The sequence below is a fragment of the Schistocerca gregaria genome, chromosome X (assembly GCF_023897955.1).
Source record: "Schistocerca gregaria isolate iqSchGreg1 chromosome X, iqSchGreg1.2, whole genome shotgun sequence".
Classification (NCBI taxonomy): domain Eukaryota; kingdom Metazoa; phylum Arthropoda; class Insecta; order Orthoptera; family Acrididae; genus Schistocerca; species Schistocerca gregaria.
The window spans coordinates 160157766-160185420 of NC_064931.1; the positions used below are offsets into that span (position 1 = coordinate 160157766).

Sequence of the window (27655 nt, forward strand, 5' to 3'; positions counted from 1 at the left end):
GGTAGCTTATACCATTTACACCCTGTATGTTGTACGAAAAATTGTAAACAACTCATATGCATGAAACTTCTTGACAGATTAAAACTGTGTGTGGAACTGTGGCTCGAACTCGGGCCCTTTGCCTTTTGGGGAGAAGTGCTCTGTCGACTGAGCTACCCAAGCACGACTTACATTGTTTGTCAGGTCACGTGAAATTACTTAGCCTACTACCACAGTCTACTACTACTAAATGGTGAAAGTAAGGTTATGAGTTACCATTTGTGACAAAAACAATCACAGCACAGTATAGGTATTGAGGAACTGGCAATGATTGAAGGCAAATTCAGACTGACTTCACAGCACCGACACATCACGCCACCATCCCATCAAAGTGTATTCACATTGTCCATCATGACACGGCACATGGAAGTTAAATCAGGTCATGTGATCTCAACTTGCATGGCTGTCCTCGCCTTTTTTTTCTATTTTGCAAGAATTGAGATCTTTGCCAGATGATTTTCAACAAAACAAGGAGCTCATATGCACAGATGCTGGAGAACACATATGTACGAAAATAACATTTATTGGACTCAAATGGTTTGAAGCTCTCAAGGATAGCTTGCGTATTAGAGAATGAAGACAGAAGCGCAAAACAACACAAAAACACAGTGAGGGTCCGTAAAGTGTCATTATGTGGTAGAGAAGGGAAATTTTACACACTATACAAAGAGCTTGAGGAAGAGGATTCTCATTTTATACTTTAGAAAGTTGAAGTATCAATTTTTTTCATTTCTTACTTCAAATTGCGCTCAGCATAGTTTTACGTGAAAAATTGATTTGTGTATGGTTAAGTTTAGTTACTAATTCAGTGAAGATTTTTGTGCAACTGTCATTGTGTAACAGTCAGTATCTTCCCCTTCAAGATTTATAGGTTCTCTTTACATCTTCTATTTGTCTTTTAATAATTGAACTGCCTTGTTTTTACTGAGGTTGGCTAGCAAACCCGCATAAATATTTACCACTGATGGTTCCAAAATCGGTTCACACACAATGCAGAGAGCTATTTAACAATAAATAAGCCTGCCACAAACACATAGTGAAAGAAACAATTTGCACTGTCTGAAGTTTCCAGTCTATTTCTTTATCACCCTGAATACATTTGACAATCAAAACTGGATTTCGTAAACCGATTTCCCAGTCCCTCTTCTGGGTAGTCATGTAATCTCCTTAAAGTCGGCGCCGTGACGTGACGATCACTGTCAGCTACCTTTAACATCGACAAATATAACAACATATATGTACAATCTAGGGTTCCCTACATAAAATATTTAACACCTTTTCTTGCAGTATTTATTGTAGATATTTGGTGACATTGGTTGTTAAGATTATGGAAAACTGGAAGTCTTAGGTAAACATGGCGTTATGTCTTTGCAATGTTTGGTGTTTGTTGAGTGAAGGAGAATAATTTGTTCGTGTGGAATTTATGTGAAGTGAATGGACTGTGTGTATTAAATTTTTCCGCCTGCAAATGATTATGTGTTGTGGACTTCAACATGCTTGGTGGATGACAGCTGTTTTCAGAATGTTATCAAACTGACATTTAATGTACCTGATGGAACAAAGTGTTACAGCAAAGTTCAGTAGTTGAATTTAATACTCGTTCCTAATAATTAGGAAACTGCCAGATGCAAACTCCCAGAACTCCGAACACGGACTGTTAAATTGTCGTTAATCCAATGCAAAGTAATTGATTATAACTCGCAAAAACGGGTCTGTAGTACATCTTGTGGGGGTGCAGAATATTTAAGTAAAGTACGAAATAGAACCACCCAATTTAATGATAGAGTTTTAATATGTGTCGTTGCATTATAAATATCAGTATCTTGGCGGAACAGTTGCAAAGCAACTACGGTCGTACGTGAGGGTCGAGCTGCAGTGTGTTCTGGGATAGTTCCCCTCCATAACGTCTTCAAGTAAACAAGAAGGGCTGTACAGCTGGTGACTGCCAGAGAAGACCGTTTACGGCTAACGCACGATCACAGACGTCGTGAAGCTTTTTACCGGGTATTATCGCATGGAACGATAACACATCACTTACAAAAAGTGGCTGAGTGAAATGTCATTTCTTGTTTTATTTTGTTTAGGAGAAGATATGTCTGTTTATAATCATAATAAATGTAAAATAATCCAGAAGATGGAAGGAAAATAAATTCAATAATGAACGTTTCTGATATGACAGGACTTTATGTTGCACTCATTATAACAATCAGTGGATTAGGCATCATTTTCCTTGCAGTTCCAGATCTGATGGATCATGATACATGGATTTTTGCTTTCCTAGATTTGTTGGCTAATTGGGTTTTGGTGTGGGAACTGACAAGTTTCTGTTACTTCCTTGAGGGTGTGCGACAGACAAATGTATTTGGAATGGAGGTAGCCACTCTTCGTATCTAGTATTATCACAACAAAATGTGATTATTATACAAGCTGATTGTTTTTCTGTGTGTGCAGTATGCTTGTTGTAATGGATGCAAGGACAGCATTGGGAAAAACCTGCCAGTTACTTTCAGAGAGGAAGGTGGAAAATCAGCAAGAGTGTCCACCCGTCCTGTGTTCTGAAGGAGACTGTTTAAATGTATTTGAGGGAAAAGAAGAGAAGGAATTTCAGATGGTGAGGTCCTTAGCCATGAGTGCCAATATTGCTAATGCTGTGAAAAATGAAGTGAAGCATTTAATTCATATTAGTGCAGTTGAATCATGTGCTGAAAAGAATATGTGGGTCGGGGCTACCACAGGTTCAAAATTACCGACTGTGAGTTACACTGCTAATGCAAGTTTCTCTAGTTCCTTTGTATTACCTAGTGCTGAAGAACATCTTATTTCAGTGATAGTGCTTTCCAGATGGGATGATATAATGGGTCCACAGACTGTTCATGTGTGGATGGAACAGGCAGAAAAAACTACATGCAACATTGACAGGATCCGTGCTATTAGATATGTTACAAATCATACTGTTAGTCAGGCAGCAGAAACAAGTGCAATGGGACCTAAAATTTTTGTGGTTTCTGACTTACATATTATTGCTCAGTCTTTAACATTTGGTGTGCGTGTGCATCGTGGACAACGTAGACTACCACATTCCATCTCTGTGTTGGTGTCATTGAGTCAGTATTCAAGTTTCCTGGAGTTACGGTGTTTGTGTCATCAGTGGCTCATTCGTACTGCTGCCCGTCTCCAAACACAGTTACAGGTAGGTTTAGTAGTAGTGCTAGTAGCAGTAGATTTATTCATCTCTAGAGAAGTTCTAACATGGGTAAGTTAGGTTTCCATATTCTTATGGTGATTATTGTGCTACTTGAATAGAGCTGATACCATTTGAAGCGTATGTATTGAGAATAACTTGTTTTAAAAACATTTCCAGTCCCTCTTTTCTTCTGCCCTTCCTGTCCCCACATGTGAATAATGAGCTTTGGATGTAGTAGAAGATATTGTAGCTGATGCCAAAAATATGTTCTGTGTTAGGGATAGAAGAAAGGGTGCAGTGTCAACACATCCTGTTTATGGTGGGACCATTATTAACAGTACCTAACAGGGTCACACTGGAAATTTCTTTACTGAAGGATACCAAAAATTGTAAAGCAAAAAATTTGTTTGGTGAATTTAATGTGCTTCAGAAACAAATTTTGTGGAAGCAGTGGATCTGTTGATGTATAAGTTATCTGGTTTCATATTTGACTGGTATGGGGACAGCAAGGTAACTACTGGAGAAGTGGGGAGAACTGCTTTTTAATTTTATTGTATTTTATCTTTAAGATTTCTTTGCACGAAGAAACAGCTGCCATTATACATCAGTACTCTGTTCCTAAATGTCAACACACATTTAGATACTTACATAAAACCTTCAGTGTTCGCGTTTTAGTTATACTATGATAGATCTGTTAGTTTTTGATTATGGTGTTCATTGAAATTACATCAAGTTATCTTGAGTTAACTGCCAAGTGAATTACCAAGGCCTGACTGTCAACTTGCATGTGTCACTGCTTCGTGTTAGAGTTAAAATTCCTTAGAAGCCCTCCTTTGTACTTTGTTGTAGGTGTGTTGAATTTACCAATATGAGACATCAGTTTTTATATGTGATGTTGCTGTTGTCTGCGACAACATAAATGTGTAGACAAGGAAAGAACAGGACACTGGCAATATTTATTTTGGTTCTACAGCATTTACTGGAATGTAGATTATGACTGTGAACGGTCTAAGTTATATAGGACGGTGATAGTTTAAATGTGAGTGTGCGAAACCAAAAAGTGCAAGGCATCCTGTTAAACAGTACAAAATGCTTTTCTGAAAACTACTCACAATGGATAGCTCAGAAGGAAATCTACTAGATCTGAGGACAACACTTTCAAAAAGTATTTGAGAAGTAAGAAGTCAGAAAAAGTTGTGAATAAGATGAAAAAGAAGAAGAAGAAACTTTTGTTGTTAGGTGGTTCACATGGTAGAGATGTTGGCAAACTGTTACAGGATGAACTAGGGTCAGGTTACCAGGTCACACGTTTTTTTGAAACCTAGTGCAAATCTGGGTCAGGTGATAGAGGAAGTATGTTCAGTTTGCAAAGATTTCACAAAGGAAGATACCGTGGTAACAGTGGCTGGGGCAGGCAACAACATAGACAAGGATCCTAATTATTCAATTGAGGATGACCTGGTATAGATAGCTTCAGCAACGAAACATGTTAGTGTTGTGCTTGTATCTGTTCTGGGGTGCCATGGCCAATTCCATTGCACTCTTCTCATAGGAGAGTTAATTTCGAAGTGGAACAGCTGCTTGGATCAGGTACGGGGTCTCATATCGGAGTGGTTCCTGTTGACTGTTATCAGCAGGTGGGGCTAAACTAGGCATGGCCTTCACCTCAACAGGAAAGAGAAGGGAAAACTGTCTGGGCTGATATCAAATAACTTAAGTGGGGGCGCACTATAACAAGTGGTAAAGCACCAGAGATTACAAGTGACAGAAATGCAGTTTTTTAGGGTAGGAAGGGCAGAAACAAAAGATGTTCAGAGACAGGCTGAAAATTACATTCATATTGATAAAACAGGCAGCCAGAAAGAAATTTTAATGTGCGCAATTAATGCAGAAATCCTCTGATTGAAACTAGAGATATTAAAAAAAATTGACGGAAAGATTAGGTTCATCAAGTTGTAATTCACTGAGTGCACAACATCAGGTATCCTTATTGCCTCAAAATATCCAAGGACTAAAGGGTAAGCTTAATGAGTTGATTATTTGTATTGTAGAATTCAAGTTGAGCAAACCAGTTGGTATAATCTGCCTCTCTGAACATCATGTGAGCACTGGTATAGATGTATTAAATGTTACAGGATTTAAGTTATCTTCTTACTTCTGTGGAGAAAATATGGAACCCCCTCAGGTTTAGTGGTCAGGTGGCTCAGTGGAGAGTCTGTCAAAAACCGAACACAGATCAAGCATGAAAACAGGTAGGTGTACTGAACAGTGCAAAAACAAGCAAAATAGAAACAGCGAACGGTCCAAGCTGAAGATGTACAACATCGAGCAAACATGGATAGCCATGGTGTTGTAGTTATGTGGTCATGCTGTAGAACTGTGAAGCAGATCCCTGTTCAAAACTCACTCCCTATTCCCCCACCCGCCCCGCCCCGCCCCACGAAATTGTGAACTTTCCATTGGACATTGTCATATCTGTTCTCCTTCTATAGCCTTGGCAGTTGGCATACTATATATTGGTTGTAGAATATGAATCATATTATAAGAAAATATTACTATCACAAGTAAATGTGATGAATAGTGAGATGCAGCATATACCTCTCACAGGAACTAAAACGACAAATAAACAGGTGTGAACTATGGAATTCAAGAGTCAAAACTTCCAAAATGGAACTCAAGTCATAACTTGTACATTTGGAGGTCCTTTCCTTGCACTTAACTGTTCCAAAGGGGTGTTACAACACGACACACACAAAAATTTGAATACAGCAAACAGGTACATCAGTGACCGGACAGACAGTTGATAGTTTTGTGTGTGTGGAGGAGGGGGGGAGGGGTGTCACAAAGGAGATGCAAACATGGATCTCCCACTTTGCAGTCCAACACCATGGCCACATAACCACGACACCATGGCTCATGAAGTTTGCTAGATGGTGCACATCCTAAGCTTGGACCATTAATTTTTTTCAATTTTGCTTCTTTTTCCGCTGTTCAGTACACCTTCCTGTTTCTATGATTGATCTATGTTCAGATTTTGAGGTGCTATCCACTGAGCCACCTTACCAATAAAACTGAGAGGGGTGCAATGGGGAGTTACCCTTGTTAGAAGCTTGTGCAACAGTAGTAGTATTTCATAATAAATCCTTTATAATAGTAAGTATACACACAGTGCCTTCAGAAAACTTTAATCTCCTCACACAAAATCTGGAAGCTCTGCTGTCCCATCTCACAGTAAAATTACAGGAAACAGTGGTTGCTGGTGACTTTAATGTGTGTTTATTGAAAATCTCTGTCAGGGAACAATTATTGCAATCAGTTAACATTGTCATTCATTTTAATGCCTACTGTGAACTTTGCAGCTTTGTAGACAAATCTAGGGAAAAAGTCATATCAGAAAACCGGTAGTAAATGGGCTATCTGATCATGACATGCTTGCATCTTGTGTTACATGTTGAAACTCGTCAGGATAAAAAATCCATTAAATGTAAGTACAGGAGTGTAATAAATCAGTTAAAAATTGAGAATTTAGATTGCTCAAAAACATGAAATGGATAGATGTTTACTTCTAACTCAAATGGAAAATACAGAGCATTCATTAATAAAGTTACTTCCTTTTTGAAAATTGTTTGCCCCCTAAACATAATACTGATATCAAACAGTAATCGAAAATTAACCATGGATTACACAAGGAATAAATATATTGTGGGACAAAAAGGAGACTGTATCAACTATCTAGGAACAGCTCTGGTGTTAGCATTGTAATTCATTACAAAGAATACTGCAAAATATTGAAGCAAGTATTCCAGAAATCAAAGAAACTTTATTATAAGAAAAAGATAACTACATCAGGCAACAAAATAAGGACTGTTGTGTGATATAGTGGAGACACGCTGGTGGGGCCAAAAAGGAAGAGGAACAGATAGCTGTAAAAATAAGAGAGATGTTGATAACAAGTGCATGTAATGTTGCAAACCTCTTAAACAAGTAGTTTGTTTTTGTTACTGACAGCTTGGGGTTATCAGGTTCAGTATAAAATGGAAGTGACACACATCTGCCAAAGAAGTAGAATACATCATAAAATCCTTAAAATTTAATATTATAGTGGTTATGATAACCTATCAATGAAGTTAATCAAAGAGTGCTCATGAGAGTTCTATCTTCAGTTAAATGTGTAGTCAATCTCTTATCAATGGGACATTCCAGACTCACTAAAACATGCTGAAGTTGAGTCTCTTTACAAGAAGGGGGATAAAGAGATGCCATCAAACTATTAACCAGTTTCACTTTTGCCAGCTTCTTCAAAAATATTTGAAAATGTTGTGTTAAAGCATCTCCTTAATCATCTGACTGCAAGTAATATATTGTCCAAGTGACAGTTTGGGTTTCTTTAAGGTTATGATATAGAGAAATCTATTTACATGTACAGTGAGAATGTACTCAATTCATAAGATTACACATTACAGGCTACTGGCATTTTCTGTGACCTGCCAGAAGCCTTTGACTGTGTGAATCACAGCATTCTCTTTCATTAAATTAGAATATTATGCTGTCACCTGCAGGGCTGTGAAATGGTTTGAGTCTTATCTAACAGGAAACAAAGGGTGTCGTTGCGATATAACTGTGTAGTAAGCAGTCAGTCTTAATCTGATTGGGAACTAATTACATGTGGTGTTCCTCAAGGTTCCATCTTGAGTCCTTTGCTTTTTCTTGTGTACATTAATGACCTCTCGTCTGTTGCATTGCCAGATGCTAACTTTGTTTTGTTTTGCAGATGATAAAAGCAATGTAGTAAGTGGCAAGCCAAGTGCAGATTTACAAATGACAGCTAATCAAATTTTCACTAACATTAGTAATTGGTTTAAAACTAATTCACTGTTATTAAACTTCTAGAAGATCCACTATTTGCAGTTCAGTGCTAAATTCTGGGACTACAACTCGATAATAAATTCAGTTAGTAAGGGCATTCCACAGACTTGCTAAACTGCCTAAACAAGTCCATGTTTGCAGTGAGAGTGATATCGAATGTAGGGAATACAAATGTAAAAAACTAGCATATTTTCATCCTATTATGTCATACAGTATCATAATCTGGAGTAACTCCTCAAACTGAACAAAAGTTTGTAGCACCCAACAGTGTGTAATAAGAATCCTTTGGGGTGTAAATTCAAGAGCATCTTGTAGAAACCTGTTCAAGGAACTTTGTATTCTAGCCACTGCTTCTCAGTATATTTATTCCTTAATGAAATTTGCTGCAAGTAATAACTCTGTTACCAACCAATAGTTCAGTACATAGTATCAATACTAGGAATAAGAACAGTCTACATAAAGACCAAAAATCACTTACTGTGGTCCAAAAAGGGGTACAATATTCAGGAACATAAATTTTCAATATATTGCCAGCAACCATTAAAAACTTGGTTGCAGATAAAGCATAGTTTAAACAGTTTGAAAGACTTTTTGATAGGCAACTCCTTCTACTCCATAGATGAATATGTTAACAGGGACTGTTAGACCAGCTTAAGTAAAAATGTCTGGTAGATTTTGGTTTTGAATGCACTTTGTCACAACTCTCAAGATTAGGTATTTTGTGTATGATAAATTTATTAAAAGTGCATAACTGTGTTTCATTCTGACAGTGTATTAATTCTTTAAATATTAGCAGTTCCAGTTTCTTGTAATGTATTCACCTATTTTGACAATCTCCTGACAAATGATGTGGGTAGTTAGTAGTATATTCAGATGTTTTTTTATGTTATACTTTCTGTCATGTTCCACATCCATGAGAATAATCTTGTTTTTGGGTCCGTGGAACAAAAACTGAATCTAATCTAATCTATCAAATAGGCCTAACCGAAGCATTCAATACTGCTTTGCCAACCCACAAACAAATTACAATCTGTCAATGTAATTTTGACAATAGGATTTGCACAGATCAGTCTGTCAACACAATCATCATTCCAAAAACAAATACAGACAGAATACGAATATTGTCAGTGATCTTTTTGTGCATGTATGATGGGTACAATGCCACCACCACCACCACCACGCCACAGGACAAAGATGACATCCAGTATCAGAAAGGTCAGTTTACCCAACAAAAAGAGAATGTCAGCTTTGAAACTGATACTGGTTGTTGCTACAATGATTACCAAAATATAAAGAGCAACTAAAAATTGGTTACTAAAGAGCCAACAAAGTCATATCTCAAAGGATAATTGCAAATTTTTAGTGTCTGAACTGGTCTTAAGTTTAGAAAATAATTGACCAAACTTAGGATATAAATGTGCCCAGTAGAACACTTCACAACATGAAGAATCATCCACAGTAGAATGTATCTGTAAAATAACTGTTAAATGAAGAGTGCCTATTACACAATAGGTATAAAGCAAAGTATAGTGCCGTAGACAGAAAGATACTAAATGAATCGTTTGGCTGTTGGAGGGACACTGCATGAAGCCTTAACCCTTTCGTGAGCTGTGGGAAACATGCTTCCCACTACAATGAACTCGCTCCTAGTCCCGTGTGATTCACAGTTCCCACCTCTGTACAGTGCTGCCACCTAGTGAATTGAATAGGGTACTACTTCTAATCGGAAGTTCCTGCCGTTTTTGCTGTATCTTCATGCAGAGGCATTGTATAGCTGAGTGTTGCTCTGTAAAGGAGTCTTTCAGTGCTGTTTGCATGACATTTTGTGATTTTTTTTCCCTCAAAGCTATAGTATAAGGTAAATACTTTTGATTTGCCCAAATTTATGAAGGAAAACGTAAAATTGGAATGAGGAGAATTCCAGTTTGAAACAAAAGGAGCCATTTCTGCAGCAGATGGATGGATAACTGTCCAGTCACTTTCCTGTCCTCAGTTCATGACCCATGAGAAACAGCCACAGTGAAAAGGAAAAACAAGGATGGTACTAGTACAGAGATTTCTTGTACTGAAGTTGTAGCAGAATACAACAAAATAATGGGTGGTGTCGATAAGTTTCATCAATTACATGAAAGGTAAGCAATTGGCAGACGTTCTGTAAAATGGTGGCACTGAATATTTTATTTCCTGGTGGACATTGCTGCAGTGAACAGTTTTATCCTATGGAAATTGAGTAAAAGAGAAAGCATGATCAACTCACATACAGGATCCATCTAGCCAGACAATTGATTGCGGGCTTCTCATCCCAAAAAAGGCATGGACAAAAACCTGTCTTTCTGGCAAAAAGGGGTAAAGTACCGGAAGATTTTCGTCATGTGGCTTTAGGGGAGCATCAACCCATTTTAGGAGAAACCTGCTGGATGTGCCGTCATTGTAGTACCAAAGCTGTGGAAAAGAGCACTCGCAGTGTTTGTACGTATTGTCAAATGCCACTTTGCATAGACCCATGTTTCAGAAAATTTCATGGCAAGTAATTGTGAACAATCATTTTAACAAGAGAAGTAAATTTTTAAATAAATATGACATATATTGAAAAAGTTGTTTTTGTCTTTTAACTCCAAGGAAGGGCAGTGACCTCACTTTCACAGTTGGAGTAAATTTGATATTCTGTATGATAAATATACCTATCTGTTAACTACTATCTGCTCTCCATTCATTAAAAAAAACCTGCTTAATAATTTTGCCCACGAAAGGGTTACGCAACTACCACAATGAAGTATTATGAAAAGACTTCTTCTGAGATGTAAAGGCTGTTTGTGGTACTAAAGTTGGTGTTCAAATGCTCGTGCAGGGCACACGAACCAAAATTGAAGATATAAAAGCAAAAGCAGCAATACTAAATGTTGTTCACATAGGTTCCATTACAAAGAAAGATACAAAAGTGCTACTTGCGTTTACTTCTCACACTACTGCAAAGATGAGAGACAGATATTAGTGTCAGCCACTGTTGATCCAATGTGGATCCCCCCTACGGGTCCGGGGGTTAGAGTAGGCCCGAGGTATTCCTGCCTGTCATAAGAAGTGACTAAAAGGAGTCTCTCACGTTTCGGCCTTATGTGATGGTCCCCTGTAGGGTTTGACCTCCATTCCTCCAATTTTTTCTGAAGAGCGAGCCAATTGGGGAAGGGTGCCTTACATGGTGCATCATGTCCAACATGGGCTGAGACCTCTCGCATCCTTTGTCAATGTGGAACTGAACTTCCACCCATTCTTCAGCTATTGGACGGGATCACCCTCCTGGGTGCATTTTCCTCCATCCACGATGCAGTATCGTTTTCTGCGCTGACGTTGCTAATGGACTTCTTTGCGCCTGATATCCAGTACGGTAGCCAGTCCATTGTGGTCCCCCCCCATGTACCCTGTTGGTTGGTTGTAGCCCCCTGACCACACAGGGATCGCTTGCTGATGCCTGTGTCGTTAAATCCCCACGTATGACAAGGAGTAAATTCCCATCCCCCTGGGGCATTGGGACTCCCAGCAATGGCCAGCCTGCCAGGTGGCCTTTGCTGCGGCTGGTTGGCACCCGTGGGAGGTCCCCTGGTCGGCATCTCTTGCTGGTGGTCAAACTTCAGCAGTCACTAAGTAATCAATGTCTATCTTCAGTGCTAAGAAAAAGACCCAAATCGTCCCCTGATGCGGTGCTTTAAGTGCTGGAAGTTCGACCATATGTCTTCTCACTGTACTTCCAGCGTCACCTGTCGGGATTGTGGACATCCTTCACATCCCGATGCTCCCTGGAGCCCGTCTCCCATCTATGTCAACTGCAGAGAGCACCATTTGCCTTGCTCGCCAGACTACAGGATTCTCCAGAAAGAAAGAAAAATAATGGAATACAAGACCCTGGACCAATTGACCTACACTGAGGCTAAGAGATAATATGAAAGGCTACATCCTGTGCGTATGACATCAACCTATGTCACTGCTACAACAACATTTCTTCCATCTTCCGTTCTGCTGCATACAGTTGGCTCTCGGAGCCGTCAGACTCCACCTGTCCCCTTGATGGTGGGGGGCGCTTCCCTCCCTGCTGCTCCTGCACAACCTACTTAAGGAGCAACACCCCCCTCCCCCCCTCCCCAAACCATCAGGGATGTCAGTCTTGTCACATTGTATCAGTGTCTGGTAGCTGCATGTGGTGCAAATGCAAGCCTGTCTCACATTTCATCAAGTCCTTTAATTCATCATTGTCATTTTGCACTGCCATGTGCTCAATGACACGCACTGGTGTGAAAATGCTTTCCGTTCTATACAATTTCGCAGCAATGTAAGTCAGTGGCTGATGGTCTGTATGCTTGTCCATCCTCCGTCAATCTCAAGTATCTGGCTGCTTCATAGCCTGCTAAAAGTTTTGTGTAAAATAGTGGCCAAGAGGACTGCATCTCTTGGGGGGGGGGGGGGGGGGGGAGGTCTGCTTACATTCTGTTGTTGTATAGCACCACCAGCACAGTTTGAGGCATCTGAGAAAATCACGGGTGGGACACTTGCAATCAGATGCACAACAAGAGTGTCTCGCAGGCTACAGTTGCCATCCGTAGTTTGTCAGTCCAAGTGACAACATGTGGAACCACAGGCTTCAGGGCTGGGAGATACGGCACGGAGTGCTGCCTGGGCTTTGGATAAAAACAGTAAAAGCTTATCATCCCCAAGCACCGTCACACTTTGTATACTCTCTCCGAGTTCTGTTATATTGTAAGTGCTACAATGTGCCTAGCTGCTGGATACATACTGCTCATGCAAACCCAAAATCCTCACTTTGTTACTACTGATGGCGCTATTGGCTGGATTTATGAGGATTCCGTAGTCATCAAACATTCATAAAACTGTGTGTAGCTATCTACCGTGTTCGTAGATTAACAAGGTCACCAACACATCATCAGTTTACGCAAATCGTTTCATGGGTAGTACAGTGGGTATGGAAATTCAGATAGCCCAAAGGGCATAGTTATTGCAATTTCATGGGTGTCTCTGTTGCCACAGATATTCAGTTATAGGCTTTTATGAGGTCCAACTTTGCTGTCTCACAGTTTTACTCCTGCCAGTACCTCATCTCCTACCTTCCAAACATTACAGAAGTTCTCCTGCAAAGCTTGCAGTAGTAGCACTCTTGAAAGAAACGACATTGTGGTGACATGAAGTGAAGTTTGGAAGGTAGAAGATGAGGTATTGGTGGAAGTGTAGCTGTGAGGATGGGTTGTGAGTAACGCTCGTGTAGCTCAGACAGAAGAGCACTTGCCCATAAAAGACAAAGGTCCTAAGTTCAAGTCTCATTTCAATACACAGTGTTAATCTGCCAGGAAGTTTCAATAAATGAATTATTTGGAAATGTTTTTGATTAGTTCTCAGTAAATGGCCTGTCACTTAGACAAAACACAGTTCACTCAGTTTTGACGAAGGCAGGATATATTCTAGCCACTAACAGGAAAGTGTGGAGGAAAAGAAATATGTAAAACTGAATGTTCAGTATTCCGGGAAGTGCATATTGATTGGAGCTGGAATTGGAAATCATTTGTAATAGCTCTTTGTGGCACTATGTTCAGCAACATATGTTCTTCATGTAATTAGTGGTTTTGGTGATGGAAGAATGAGAAAGGTGGCTCACAATAAAAATGTTTTCATTCAACAGTTCCTAATTCATAGAGGACTTTTTGTGTAGATAATTTCTGTGTGTGGTTAAATACATTTATTGCGCATATTACAGATTAAGATTAAAGTAAAATGCCAGTTATGTAAATGGTCAGCTTTTAATCATATCTGCAAAGAGCAAATGTGTCTTATCTTTAAACCCACTTATGCATTCCACGTTGCAGCAGGTTGTGGCATATGTGATACATGGAACATGCAACTAATTAACTTTGTCTGCTCTCCAATGGATGTGACAGAGGTAGCCTCCACAGAAAAGCCTCACTGTAGAGTTAGGAGATTGTATGTTGATGAAAGAAAGAGTAACTTTAACAATTGCAACATGTTGCAGTCAGAGGGGGGGGGGGGGGGGGGGGGGGGGGGGGAGACACGTCTGGTGGATGTGCACCTTCTTCTCGTTACTCCACTGTGATGAAATAGGTGTGGCAATCTGTAGGACTTTGTCCTATGGCCCATGGCTTTCTCTTCTAGCAAGAGAGGGATTCGATGAACCCCCCCCCCCCCCCCCCCCCCCCCCGCTCCGCCCCCAATGTCATTCTAAGTGGCAAGCACCTCAGGGAGCTCAGCATTCGTCTGTTGAGTATGGGCTTGGTGAACTCAGCTTACCTGATTTGTGGCAGGTGAGCACTGCCAGTCCTCTGAATACCCGCAAGTTCTGGATATGCTTCAGCAACCACTGTGTGGCATGGCAGTGGAATGTTGTGCATCAAGGAAGGGGGAATCTTGGCTTAACTATTCAGATTGTGAGACTGGTATAAGCATCTATTTAAAAAAATCATGACTCTCAAGGTATGTTGCACACCAATAAGAGGCATAGCTATTGAGGCAGAACAGTCAGCTGGCAACCTATGAGGAAACTGCCACACCTGATTTTTATAAGTCGTACCCGGGCAAGTGGGGCTCCATCCACGTGGACACGTACTTCTCTAGCTTATCTTGCCCCTTCCATGAAGCTTAAATTACTTTTTCGAACTCAGAGCAGTTTGACTGGTCCATTGGGCAATACTAACATTCAGACACCAAAGAGATCATGAATGGCTGGTCCAGCTGCAATGACTGTGAATGTAAGACAAAGCAATAATAGTAACGGACCACATCCTGTTTGTATTTATTGCTGTGTAGGTTTATTTGAAAAAGTGTTGCATTTCTAAATCCTTAAAGCTCTAGAGGGACTTGGAGGACAATGTAAATCCATCAAGAAGCTGCACATTTGGACGTTTCTGATAGAGACACTGAAGGCTACCCAAGTGAACAGGTTGTTAAATGCTAAACAACTTGGAGAATACACTATCAATGGTGAGCAGCACGCTGGGCTCAGTTGTTGTAAAGGAGTTGTGAGGTGCGAGACATTGGGAATATCAATACTGTGGAACTCCCTCAGGAATGGGAAGGTGAACTTGTCACTAGAGTACAGAATTTCATTAAAAGTGCTTGATGGTGAGCTTCAGCAGTCAGCGTCATTTATCCCAGCTTCAAATCTACTGAAGTTGGCCAAGTATATTGTGGCAAGCTTTCTCACCTTAAAGTTACGCCCCGTGCATTGCTTTAGGTGTCAATGCTTTGATCACACCACCTTGAGTTTTAATGGGCAGGATACATGTAGAAGATGGAGCTTCACTACCAACAAACCAGGTCTTCATTGTGCTGTATCATCCATGTGTGTCAATTGTTCTTAAGCCCATCCAGTTTGGAGCAAGAATGCCCTATCTTTGCAGTTGAGAAGGAAATACAGGAGGTTAAAGTCACCCATTGCATTTCCTATTCTGATGGGAAGAATGCATTTAAGGCCACACAGCCATGTAGTTTCATGAAGTCATTTGCCTCCGTGTTGAAGTCAGCCTATACGGAAAGCTAGTGTTGGAACCCAGACTGATAGCTCAGGGATTTTCGAGGAGGTCTTTGTACCTTATATGGCCCCTTTTTTTCACCACACTGTTTTAGGTATTAAGTCAATAACGTCCTCTCTGATGACTTTGAGCAGGAGGACAGTGTCTCTCAAGGTGACTTTTAATAGTAACTGTCTTTGTCATTGCTTTTAATTGTAACATGTTAGTAGTTAAATGTCCTATCCTATGATCCTTATTTGTTGACAACTTCTCCGTATTTTGTTTCTCCTTGAGCTTTGCAACAAGAACTCATTAGTTGCAACTGGTGCTCTGACAGTTGGATGAATAAGCTGACGAGAGGTTTCAGTTTCTCAGCCGAGAAGTCTGTCTGAATTTTTTTTACCTGTTAGTGTTCCATTTTAAATTTGCTTTATTGAGGATGAGGGACACTGTTATTGATTTTAAAGACACTGTGAGGTTTCTAGGCCTCACATTGACTCTTAAACTTACATGTTTATCACACCTTTGGGACCTGGAAAGGTCTTCCATAAAAACACTCTATATTTTAAAATGTTTTACCCACACTTCAAAAGAACCATCCTGGCATTTGCCTGAAGTGATTTAGGGAAATCATGGGAAACCTAAATCAGAATGACCGGACACAGGTTTTGGACCATCGTCCTGTCAAATGTGAGTCCAGTGTGCTAACCACTGCACCACCTTGCTAGGTCTGCATTTGTGAGAGGAGTGGGTGGCAGTGATGGCAATGAACTGTGGATGGTGGATCCAAGTATTAGACCATGGCATTCCTTCTGCTGGTCACTCTTTTGGAACGAAATGGCCCTTACTTGCCTCTAGTAAGCCTCACATGGCTTTTTACTCTGGTGGAAGAACCCCCATGTGTGTGATGCATGTGACTTACAAATCATTGTATGCCACATTTTCACTGAGTGCATTTTATGTTGTGATAAACTGGCAGAAGCAGATTTAAGTGGGGATCTGTCCTCTATTAACTGATGACGAGATGAGAGCGGTGAAGGTTTTAAAGTTATGTGAAGTGTCTGGGCTGGAGATTTTAGTTTGTAGCAGAGTGCCTGGCTCATCCTTTTTATTACAGCAATTGGCTGCACAGCTATTTGCTATGCTTATTTAATTCTTTCCATTGCTTTTTCCTTTCTTAGTCTAAGTTTTAGATCTGACATAATACTTACTTCCCATATTTTTGTTTTTGTGTACATGTGTCTGCTGTGTTTTAGTATTTTTATTTGTATTTGAAGTTTTGTAATTCTGTGAATTGCATCTTATTGACACTTGTATCACAACATTTTTTTGTGCACTGCTAAGAACCTCACTGTTGTGTGCCACACCAACCATATCATCATCATCATCATCTCATCTCATCTGATGTGTTCAATTGATGGTGCTTATAGGTTATTTTCTGTTTTAGTTAATTACTTTTGCTCTTTTTGTAATGTTCTACAGGATCCATTTAACTGTGCACCTTTCATAACGAATGATAAGCTTGATGGCTGGATGATGGAACTTTGTTACATGTTAGTATCAGTGAAATCTTGTGGATTTGGGACAGTGCCAGATCGGTACTCCTCAGAAATTCTGGACCATCCACTAATAGAGCGTGCTTTAACATCACATCTACAAACATTTGGCTGTACAGTTGTAATGGGAACCTCTGCTACTGACATAAATCAGGTATTGTTGCTTCAATAATGCCCATAAAACCGATAACCTTATAGAAAACTTGCTGTTAGTAGTAGCTGAAGTACCACTTTGCCACACTACTTTTTATTTTGTTATTGTTTTCAGTAGCATAGATATTGTTTCAATTCAGCATCATCATCATCATCAGGTAGCTGAACTTACCAAATGAAGCTAAGTAGAAAAATATACAGATTTATGAGTTGAACTACTGTCTGTTGTGGTTATTTTATTTTGGTAAATGATTGTGGTGATGCTGCCTGCAGTGAGAGTAAGCCTTAAGCCCACCTCGGTGATAAATTGTGAGTGGTGAGCAACCATGAGGACTTTACCATATTACACTGAATAGTAGTTCTCGTAATCCAGGCTCCAAAGGAGGGTGCTTCTGAAGTGCCAGTTCTCCAGTACTGTGAACTGTTTGCATTCTGCAGTGAGCACTCACCAAAGTGAGCATAAAGAGAGCCACAAGTGGCTCAGTGAATTTGAAAGTTAAATCTTGTATTCAGAAAGAACCTAAGAATTTAAAGCTCAATGTAAGTAAATAAAAGCATTGGAACCATCTACGCATTCACTCAGTGACCTTACTGGCACCAGGAGGAAGTATGCATAAGAGCCATCCGTGCACTCACTCAGTGGCCGTACTGGCACCAGGATGAAGGATGGCAGATAGAAGGCCAAAATACTAAATTCAGTTTTCCAAAATTAATTCACGGGGGAAGATCACATTATGGTACTGTCTTTCAATTGTCATGCATAGACTAAAATGAAAGAGACTGAGATAAATGACTGCAGGATTAAAAAATCGACTAAACCCCTTGATATGTCCCTTCCCTTAGTTAAATTACTGAAACATTAACCAGCTATACCAATTAAACAATTTTACTCCCTTTTTTTCAATGCAAGACTAGAATAGAATCTTTATTGTCACATGACATGTTGTATACAATCATTTGATTGAAACATTGGTGACTTATCAATGAATAACTCTATGCCTACCTCCTTAAAGCAAGATACATTAAAATAAAGGAATGGAAGTGCCCAGAAGCACATTACAACAAAAAAAGAAAATTCCTTGTTAGATTTCTTCCTGTTCCTTAAAATTTCCACAGTGGTTTAAAATCATTCTAAAAGTATTTTTCATGTTTGTTTCTCTAGTTTATAAATATGGTCATACTTCAGAGAGCATATACTTTCATAAAATTAGTATGTATGTATACGTAAAGATATTTAGATACATAGTTTACACAATACGTAGTTTATAAGTATGGACACATATAAAAAGAACATATACCTCAATTAAAAGGGAACATAAGCATACACATAAAACGTAATGTAGAAAAAACAAGAAAACGAAACAAATGTAATATCTCCAATTCATCTTCAACGTTTATGAAATAATCCACATTGTAGTAGCTAGCATTTGTTTTTTAAATATTTTTCAGTGTTTGCACCTGTGGGTTCTAGCTTGCAGTCCTTCAACTTTTAACACATTTTATTGCTAAGCTTCAAAGCCATGTAATACGGAGTATTTTCAAATAATGTTAGTCTGTGGCAAGGTAACATGTAATCTTGCTTGTGCCTTGTTTCATAAGCATGTTTAAATGAATTTCCGTCACAAAGATGTGGGTTTTTTTAACTCAGAGAAGTGTTTCATATATAAACATGGAAGGAATTGTCAGTAAATCAAGGCTTGCAAATAAAGGTTTGCATGATTGTCTATTGTTTGTTCCAGTCATAGCTCTGATAATTCTTTTTCTGTAGCTTGAACACCCTGACGAGGCTTCCTTTTTCAACTCCCCAAAAAATTATGCCATATCTTACAACTGATATAAAATATGCATGATACACAATTTTCCTAACAGCTCAGTCAGTTACTTTATTTAGAACCCTCATTGTATAAACAAAATTATTTAACTGCTTCAGTAAACAATCCACATGATCAGTCCATGACAAGTTTTTGTTTATGGTCACTTCCAAAAATTTAACAGATTCTGCAGTTATCAGTCCTCTGCCTTCATAACTTAACTGTGTTATATGTTCAACAGTTTGTTTGGTCCTGAAGTGTACAGTGTGTTTTTGTTAGGTTTAGTTTCATAGCATTATTATTTATCCAATTTTCTAGTTCTTGAAGAGTCTGTTTCATTTTCTGTGCTAATTCTTCACTGTTTTTACAGTAGACTACTGCTGTCGAGTCATTTTCATACAGAGTGGTATCTGAAGTTACCTTACCTGGCATGTAATTTATATAACATAGAAATAGTAAGGGGGCCTAGTAAGGGCACTTGGGGAACACCTACTTGTATCTCCTTCCAGCTAGAGCAAGCTTTCTTGCCCTTATATTGTACAACTAGTCTCTGTTTCCTATTTTTGAGATAAGACGTGAACCAACTTAGACTTTTCATAGAAGCCATAAGAAACTAATTTGAGAAGCAGCTGCTTATTGTTTACTGCATGAGATATCTTACTGAGGTCACTGAAGATACCGGATATGCTCTCCTTGTTATTGAGGCATTTGCTTATTTTAGTGATTAGTTCATTGATAGCATGCACAGTGCTTTGGCCCTTCCTAAATAGCTACTGATTATTAAGAATAGTGTTATGTTTTTTGTTATATTTTTCTAGTTGGTTACACATTACTCGCTCAAATATTTTAGAAATAATTGGTATTGTTGATACTGGGCAAAAATTTCCTATCTCTCTGTGCATTTTGTGGATAGGTCAAACTTCAGCATACTTCAGTCTGTCTGGAAAGCAGCCCTCATCAAATGATTTATTTATTATCTGACAGAGTTGGGGTGCAGCATTATCACATCCTGCCTTCATTATTTTTGTTTGAACTTCATCCCTGCCCAAAGATTTGAAATTTTTTAGGGGTTTTATAATGTTAGCCACTTCATAGCATGATACATGAGTGAATTTTAATTCTACTGACCTGTGCCGCTACTCTCCAGAGATTCTTATGTAAAGTCCCAAACCTTCTCTGTTCTCACATGTTGATAGAACCTACCGGTAACAAATGTAGAAGCCTGCCTGTGAATTCTTTTTATGCCTTCCTTCAATCCAACCCAGTAGGGAACCTAAACACTCAAGCGGTACTCCAGAATGGGTCGCACTAGTGTTCTATATGACGACTCCTTTACAGATGAACCCCACTTTCTTAAAATTCTCCCAGTAAACTGAAGTTGACCATTAGTATTCCCTACTACAGTCCTTAGGCACTCTTTCCATTTCATACCTCTTTGCAATGCTATGCCGAAATCTTTAATCAATGTGACTGTGTTAAGCAGCACAATAGTAATACTGTATTTGAACATTACGGAGTTGTTTTCTACTCGTCTGCATTAATTTACATTTTTCTACATTTAGAGCAAGCTGCCATTCATCGAATCAACTAGAAATTTGTTCTAAGTCATCTTTTATCCTCCTATAGTTACTCGGTGGTGACCTCTTTCCATACTCCACAGCAGCATCAGAAAACTGCCACAGATTGCTGCTCACCCTGTCTTACAGATCATTTATGTATCTAGAGAACGAGAGTGATCCTGTCACTCTTCCCTCAGGCACCCCTGGCAATACCCCTGCCGGTGATGAACATTCGCACCATCGAGGACAGTGCACTTGATTCTATTAATTAAAAAGTGTTTGAGCCACTGTCATATCTGGGGACCTATCCTGTATGCTCGTACCTTCGTTAACAGCCTGCAGTGGAACACCATGTTGCATCTCTGTGCCAAGGACGCCTATTACTGCATCGTCCATACAGGAGACGGTGTGATGGTGAAACTGGTATTTTATTACGATCTTCCTGTGTGAATGATTTCTTAAATGAGAAATGTAAAACTTCAGTGTTCCTTTCGCTGTCTTCTATTGTCGCACCAGACTGGTCAGTGAGTCACTCGATGGAAGCCTTCAACCTGCTTAGTGATTTTATGTAGGATAAAAATTTCCTTGGATTGTCAGTCAGACCTTTTGGTAAGATGTTATGGTGGTAGTTGATGTATGCTTCACACATCAATCTTTTTACAAATGCATTATAATAAATTTTGCCACTGATTTGCTCACTTTTCTTTGAACTGAGAGTGTAAAACAATCTATTCTTCCTCAGCATTTTCTGAATTTCATTAATAGTACTTTGCATGCCAGTCTAAAGATCTGTTGTTACCACTCTACTAATGCCAGTACTGTCAGAATGCCGATTTGTCGGTACCCTGTTTACTTTCACTTAGCTTATAAAATTGATCAATGATCGATTGCTCTGCTCCTGGATTGTTCGTTTGTTGAAGTGGTGTTTGGTAATACTTGTTTAAATTTTGTTATTTCATCTGATATTGTTTTTGTAGAGTGCATTTATATAATATTGTTTCTGTGCTACTTTTCTTTAACTTAATGTTTTCAGTTCGTTTATTTCATTCATTTTAGCAATTTATTTTTTAAAAAGTCTCCAATAATGAATTTCATGTGTTGTTGGAAAATACTAGTGATAGAGAATATTTTAGTGAAAGTAGTAGTTGTTCAGAAAGTGACTGATGTTCTTTGCTGGTATATTGATCAAATGTGAAGACAGACTGGAAAATACATAGTACACTGAAGTGATTGCAACTGAAACACTACAGCCACTACCACATCCATCTCACGAGGTGCCTGGACCAACACATATGCCCCCAGTAGGATCTTCTGTGGTTGAATATTTCAATATATTTTCCACAGCAGTGTTACTTTAACAAATTGTCGCAGAAACAAATTGCTCAGCTAAGTAGTTTATATCTGAACATGCTACTTTATCCAGCCCATATAAAAAATGGAAGAATGTGACAATAGCTGAGGTAAGAGGTTCTACAGCATGCTTAGTGAATATGGGACTCAGCAAAAGGCCTACATTGTTTTCATACTGGAGCACAAAACTATGTAAGGCATTTCCGTGGTTTGGTAAAATGTATTCTGCTCTAAAACTAGACAGAACTACATACATAAGGCAAACTGTAATGTACTGTCCAATTATTATAATTATCATATCTGTAAATCATATTAAAATTTTCATTTTTCTTATGTCATTTTACTCAGAACTTTGTATGTATTTTGTGAACATCAATGATCTTCCTTTGACTCAAGTGTAGTGTTAATAATATGGAAACTAAATCAAATTTATATTGTTTCTTAAAAATACTTTTTATTTTGTCACTTATAAACAATTTAAATTGAAGAAGTATGACAATCTAGGTCTGCCATGATCAACTACATACTTCTGTAAGATGTATGACATTTTTAGCATTCACTGCTCAAAATGGCTGACTCCACAAGGGTTTAAAAACAGTGGGTCTTTACTGTTCTTAATCTACTTACTTGGCACACACTTCTCCAGGGCATGTTTTACAATCTGTTTAAACTGTATCCATAATTCCATTACAACCATCATACTGGAACTAAATGATGTCCATTAAGTGTCTAAATGGGATGCTAAGAACTACTTACCTGCTCTTTCTAGCAAAAGTACTCTCCTAGCCTGCTTGATTGATTTTAACTTTAGTAACAATCATTCCTATATCATGATCACTAATCCTTGTCTCTATACTGACACCACAGTCGATAAGATAAGGCCTCTTTGTAGCTACAAGCTGCTCAGAATAGTTTTCAGAAAATGTATTCAAAAGCACTTAACAAGACTGACTCTCTGTACCGCCTGCAATGAACCAATCAACATCCCAGTCTGTACTCAGTAGATTAAAGTAGTCTCCTACTAATATTCAATGAGCCGACATTTCTGTGTTACTGAGTGAAGACCTTCTTTAAATGTTTCGAAAACCGTCAGGGCAGAATCGGGTGGCCAGTAAAGATATCAGACAAGTAACTTGATTATACTTACACCTGTTACAGGTGTCTGGATAACTTCCCTGTCAGAGCAGAGGGAATATTTTTGTCAACTCCCCCTCCTATGGCATTTAATTTGGGTTCTTAATATATGTTGCATGCCTCACTAAATATTTCAGAACTTCCTACTTCAGCTTTTAGTCAGCTCTTGGTTGTGAGAATAATTTGAGCACGACGACTTTCCTGGAAGGCACTAAAGTCAGGATCTTTGTTATGAAGACTTCAACAATTACTGGTAAAATTTTGACATGTGTCTGTACTCAGAATGCAGTCTGGTTTTGCTATCTTGTTGTCTAGTGAGTGTTCATCAGAGGACCTTAAACCATCGCCTAGTATAAAAAAACACTGTTGTGCCTCAACAAGTATTGTGCTACCTGAGTAGCTACTTCCTTTGTGCAGTGGACCCCCGGTCTATCAAGTGGAGTCTTACAAGTAAGCATGAAAGAGTCATGGAGAGGCTGATCAATCTCCAATGTCAGATGTGTTGTGATTCACTGTTGAAATTTTGACAATGTACAAGGAGAGTCCAATAAGCAATGCGGCATATTTTTTTCTTGACCAATTTTGGTTGAAAAAATGTGGAATTTGTTGTGGGACATTGTGGAATATTCCCCCTTTAGCTGCTCTAGTTTCATGAAGTTCAGATTGTTAGCAGCGCTATACGCAGCCAACAAAATGGCATCAGTAACAGAGGTATGTTCCATATGGAGAGCTGTCATTGAGCTTGTTTTGGCAAAAAACCAGACCTTCACATATACAGGCACTTGGAGAATGTCTACAGGAACCTGGCAGTGAACAAAAGCACAGTGAGTCATTGGGCGAGATGTCTATGATTGTCGCAACAAGGTCGCACAAACCTGTATGATCTCTCATATGCCGGCCAGCTGCACACAGCTGTGTTACCCTAAGGAAATTGATGAAACAACTATAGCTTGTTCATCGCCACAAAAATACAAACAAACTTCTCATTCTCCTTGACAGTTCAAGGAGTCACCAGTCTGTGCACCCAATAGGAGCTCACAAAACTTAATTGGACTATTCTTCCTCATCACCCTACATCCCAGATCTCGTCCCTTCCAACTTCCATCTGTTTGGCAAAATGAAGTATGCACTCCATGGGGAGCAGTACATAGATGATGAAGTGGTTATTGATGCAGCAAGACGTTGCCTCTGACGTCGACCAGTAGAGTGGAACTGTGCAGGCATACAGGCCCTCTCAGTGTGATGTAAGGCTGTTGCATTGAATGGAGGTTATGTTGAAAAATAGGGTTTTGTATTCAAAAGACGGGGGAATATTAAACACTTCTTGTACGTTCGTAGAGGAGTTAACCAACATATTGCTTACTCCTAAATCTCTCAAGATCTCAAAGAAATTGTGGTAAAAAGAGAGAGATTTTGAGCCCTACAGTGGCTTACTAACAGTCATTCTTCGCATGCAATGTTCACACGTAGAACAGGAAAGGGACGAAATTACTGTGTTACACAAAATACCCTTGTCCATACTTTGTAAAGTGGCTTGTGAAATAGAGAGATACATTTTGATATATCTGCTCCAGCCTGGTTGTGTAAGAACTATGTAGACATGTAGCCCTAGGTAGGTAGACTGAGTTTTCTAAGTACTTGTTGGACCAATATCATATATGTTTCTTTGACTATTAACTGTACAATCTGGATGAGGGTACAGCAGTTAAAAAATTAGTTTCTCTTAATATATATTCCTGTCAAGCCATCAAACTCAAAAATTCATTGTTATTGTCAGTTACCAAGTGAGATGGTGCAATGTTTAGCACACTGGACTTGCATTCAGGAGGATGATGGTTCAAACACTCTACAGGCCATCCAGATTTTCCTAAATCACTCCAGTCAAATTCTGGGATGGCTCCTTTGAAAGGACCTCATTGGTAACAAGATGCTAAACCCTAATCTTCCTTACTTTTTTTGCACTTGTCAGTTTGTATTAATATTAAAAAAGAAAACATAATTTCAACAGCTGTGTCATGTTCTGCAGATATTTAATGAAGATTGACAGTCAGGAATCAATAAAGTAGAACATAGGAGCAAATAAAGTAAGTGTCACTGAAATGAACATTGTTATATTGCCAGAAGGTAAAAGGTGTAAGACAGTTAGTCATCCCAGTCCTGGGAGGCTTTTCAGGTGTACACACTATAGGTGTACAATATCATCTAGAAGGGCGTGTAAGTTTTGGGAAACGCAACTGAGCAGCACATGAAGCAGGAAGAGCGTAAGATCATATCATACCACTTAACACAAGTGTTATTAAACTGCCCTTATAGTCGTACATTACCATCTTCTTCAGGTGTAGAGAGCTGTTGAGAGCTTCTTGTTTTTCAGTGCCTCTGTCTTCTTAAGGGGCAGACTGTCCATTGTACTACTGATTTGGGATCATGCTCTGCCATAGATCACTCAGTATACTTTCCATCCTCACATTTATTTAGGGTATGGCTACATCACAAAAAAAAAATTACAGTTATCTCAGACTACAAACTAATATCTAGGCCAAGTATGTAGTCTACTGAACCCTCTGTCATCACCAGGAAATCTGTCAGATCCCCAGGAAAAGCTCTCTGAGGACATTCTCGAATTACGTGATGAACAGTCTGCTTTCTAGCACCACAGTCACAACTCGGTGGAGCTAATTTCTCCCACTTGTGAAAAGTGATGGTAACTACACTCCTCTGACTATTTCCTAACCTGGATACACCTAGAAAATCAGTCAAATTTTGCTCAGAAGGTAGCTGTCAGAAAGGATGCTTAGCAGAGCTAACTGCTTACAGTACAAACAGCTGGCTGAATGTGAACACTGTGATAGGTTCCAGAAATAGATTGATCACATGATGAATGAATCCACCTCACCAGTGATGCAGTCATTCCACAGTCTTCTGATCACGTATAACAGCTTGTTCCTCGGTGTAGTGAGGAGTGCAATAAGCAGTCGGGGGCATGCGTGCAGTCCATAGACGAGTCAAATGCCAACCTTTAAAGAGAACAAAATGAGATCACCATGAGTGTCCCTGGACCAAATGAGCTGTTCTATTAGTTCAGTAAGACTTGTAGAAAGTTATCAGATTTCTGAGAAAATTTGTCAGACACCTATAACGTGAATACTGAATGAGCAGTGCCTCCAAACAGTATCTGGTGACTTGGCCAAGACTACGTACTGTCATTGCCTGCCTGAATGTAGCATCCCATTTCCATCATGCAGTCATGGAGGAGGACGGTTTGGATTTAAGCTGTAACGGCACTGAGTCCTATAAGGACCCTTCCCTCTAATGGGGGCTGGATTTGATATGGAATGAAGCTCCCATGTACTAGTAAATGAAATACGTATTGCTCTGACACTTTGACAATGAATCAAAGAAAGTCCATCTGGAATTTTTAAATGCAGTTCAGCAAACTGAACAATTTACCATAACGTGATGGGAGGTAGTGTAAATCCCACCTATCTCAACCAAGGGAATGAGTGGATGTGCCCCAGTAGTTATATAAGTGTTCTATTAACAAATTGTAGGAAAACTACTGCAGCAACTAATTAACTGTTGTATGGTCCTGGCACCAGGTGACAAGGTAGCTTCTTAGTCCCACATTAGTGCAGGTTCAAGATTTATCAACTCAAAGTCAACAATCTAGCTGTACTGGAGGCAGCTATACATCTTGCCTTCCTATATAGTTTGCATTGTAGAAGAATATTTTTTGACATGAAAAAGATGTACAATATAAGCTGGTGACATAATTCTAGGACAGAATGGGACTTGCATCGTTGTCTTGTTATATTCATTCAGTCTTTCTCTAACAATTCTTTTTTAGGGAGTAACAATATTGTTTGAGTGGGAAAGACAGTGATTGGAATTAGCCAACAACAAGCAGCAGATAGTCAAGCCAACTATTCGACCATGGCGCATATCCTTTCAAACTCGAAGGAGGGACAATTTTGAACATTGTCATGTTGGACATTGCTTGATGAGACATGCTTATCTGACTACTTAGGCTTTCCTGGTGTAATAAGAGATAATATTCTTCTCGGGTCTGCAGCCAGATCATGAAGTCATCTTGACACAATATTTCTGCAGTACATTTGGTCACCATCTTCAGGTGAGTAAGCTGTTGCATGATCTCGCCGGAACTGAATTCAGGCTGTGGAAGGCAAACAGTGTGTGCACAAGATATTGTCGCAACTCCCCTCTAACACAGCTGAACATAATAATGCCCCAGTGGTGGAAGCTGGCAAAACCAATATTTCATTATCAAAAACTATTCTGATGGCTGAATCAAAGACAATTATTATTTAATGTTTGATAAAACAGGGTTCCAAATCTTTCTTAAAGGGTAACCCATGTCTCTGCTTATAAGATTGTCAGATAGTAAAATTTTAATGGATTCTTTTTATTTGCATGGTGTTGGTGCTCAATACATCGGTTCTGAATGGTACAAATTGCTTGACCA

The 27655-nt window shown here is 39.2% G+C and overlaps 1 protein-coding gene across 2 annotated transcripts in view; it reads left to right on the top strand.

Moving 5' to 3' along the window:
• The first annotated feature begins 550 nt into the window (after positions 1 to 550).
• Positions 551 to 27655, top strand: part of LOC126298438 (guanine nucleotide exchange factor C9orf72-like) — an 86165-nt gene continuing 59060 nt past the window's right edge. Inside the window, exons 1-2 of one of the 2 annotated variants that reach the window (XM_049989766.1) lie at positions 551 to 3229; positions 17095 to 17322. In XM_049989766.1, the coding sequence (XP_049845723.1) occupies positions 2492 to 3229; positions 17095 to 17322 (966 nt within the window). In that variant the 5' untranslated portion in view covers positions 551 to 2491. The remainder of the gene's footprint in view (positions 3230 to 17094; positions 17323 to 27655) is intronic. The other variant, XM_049989764.1, reaches the window with a different exon arrangement.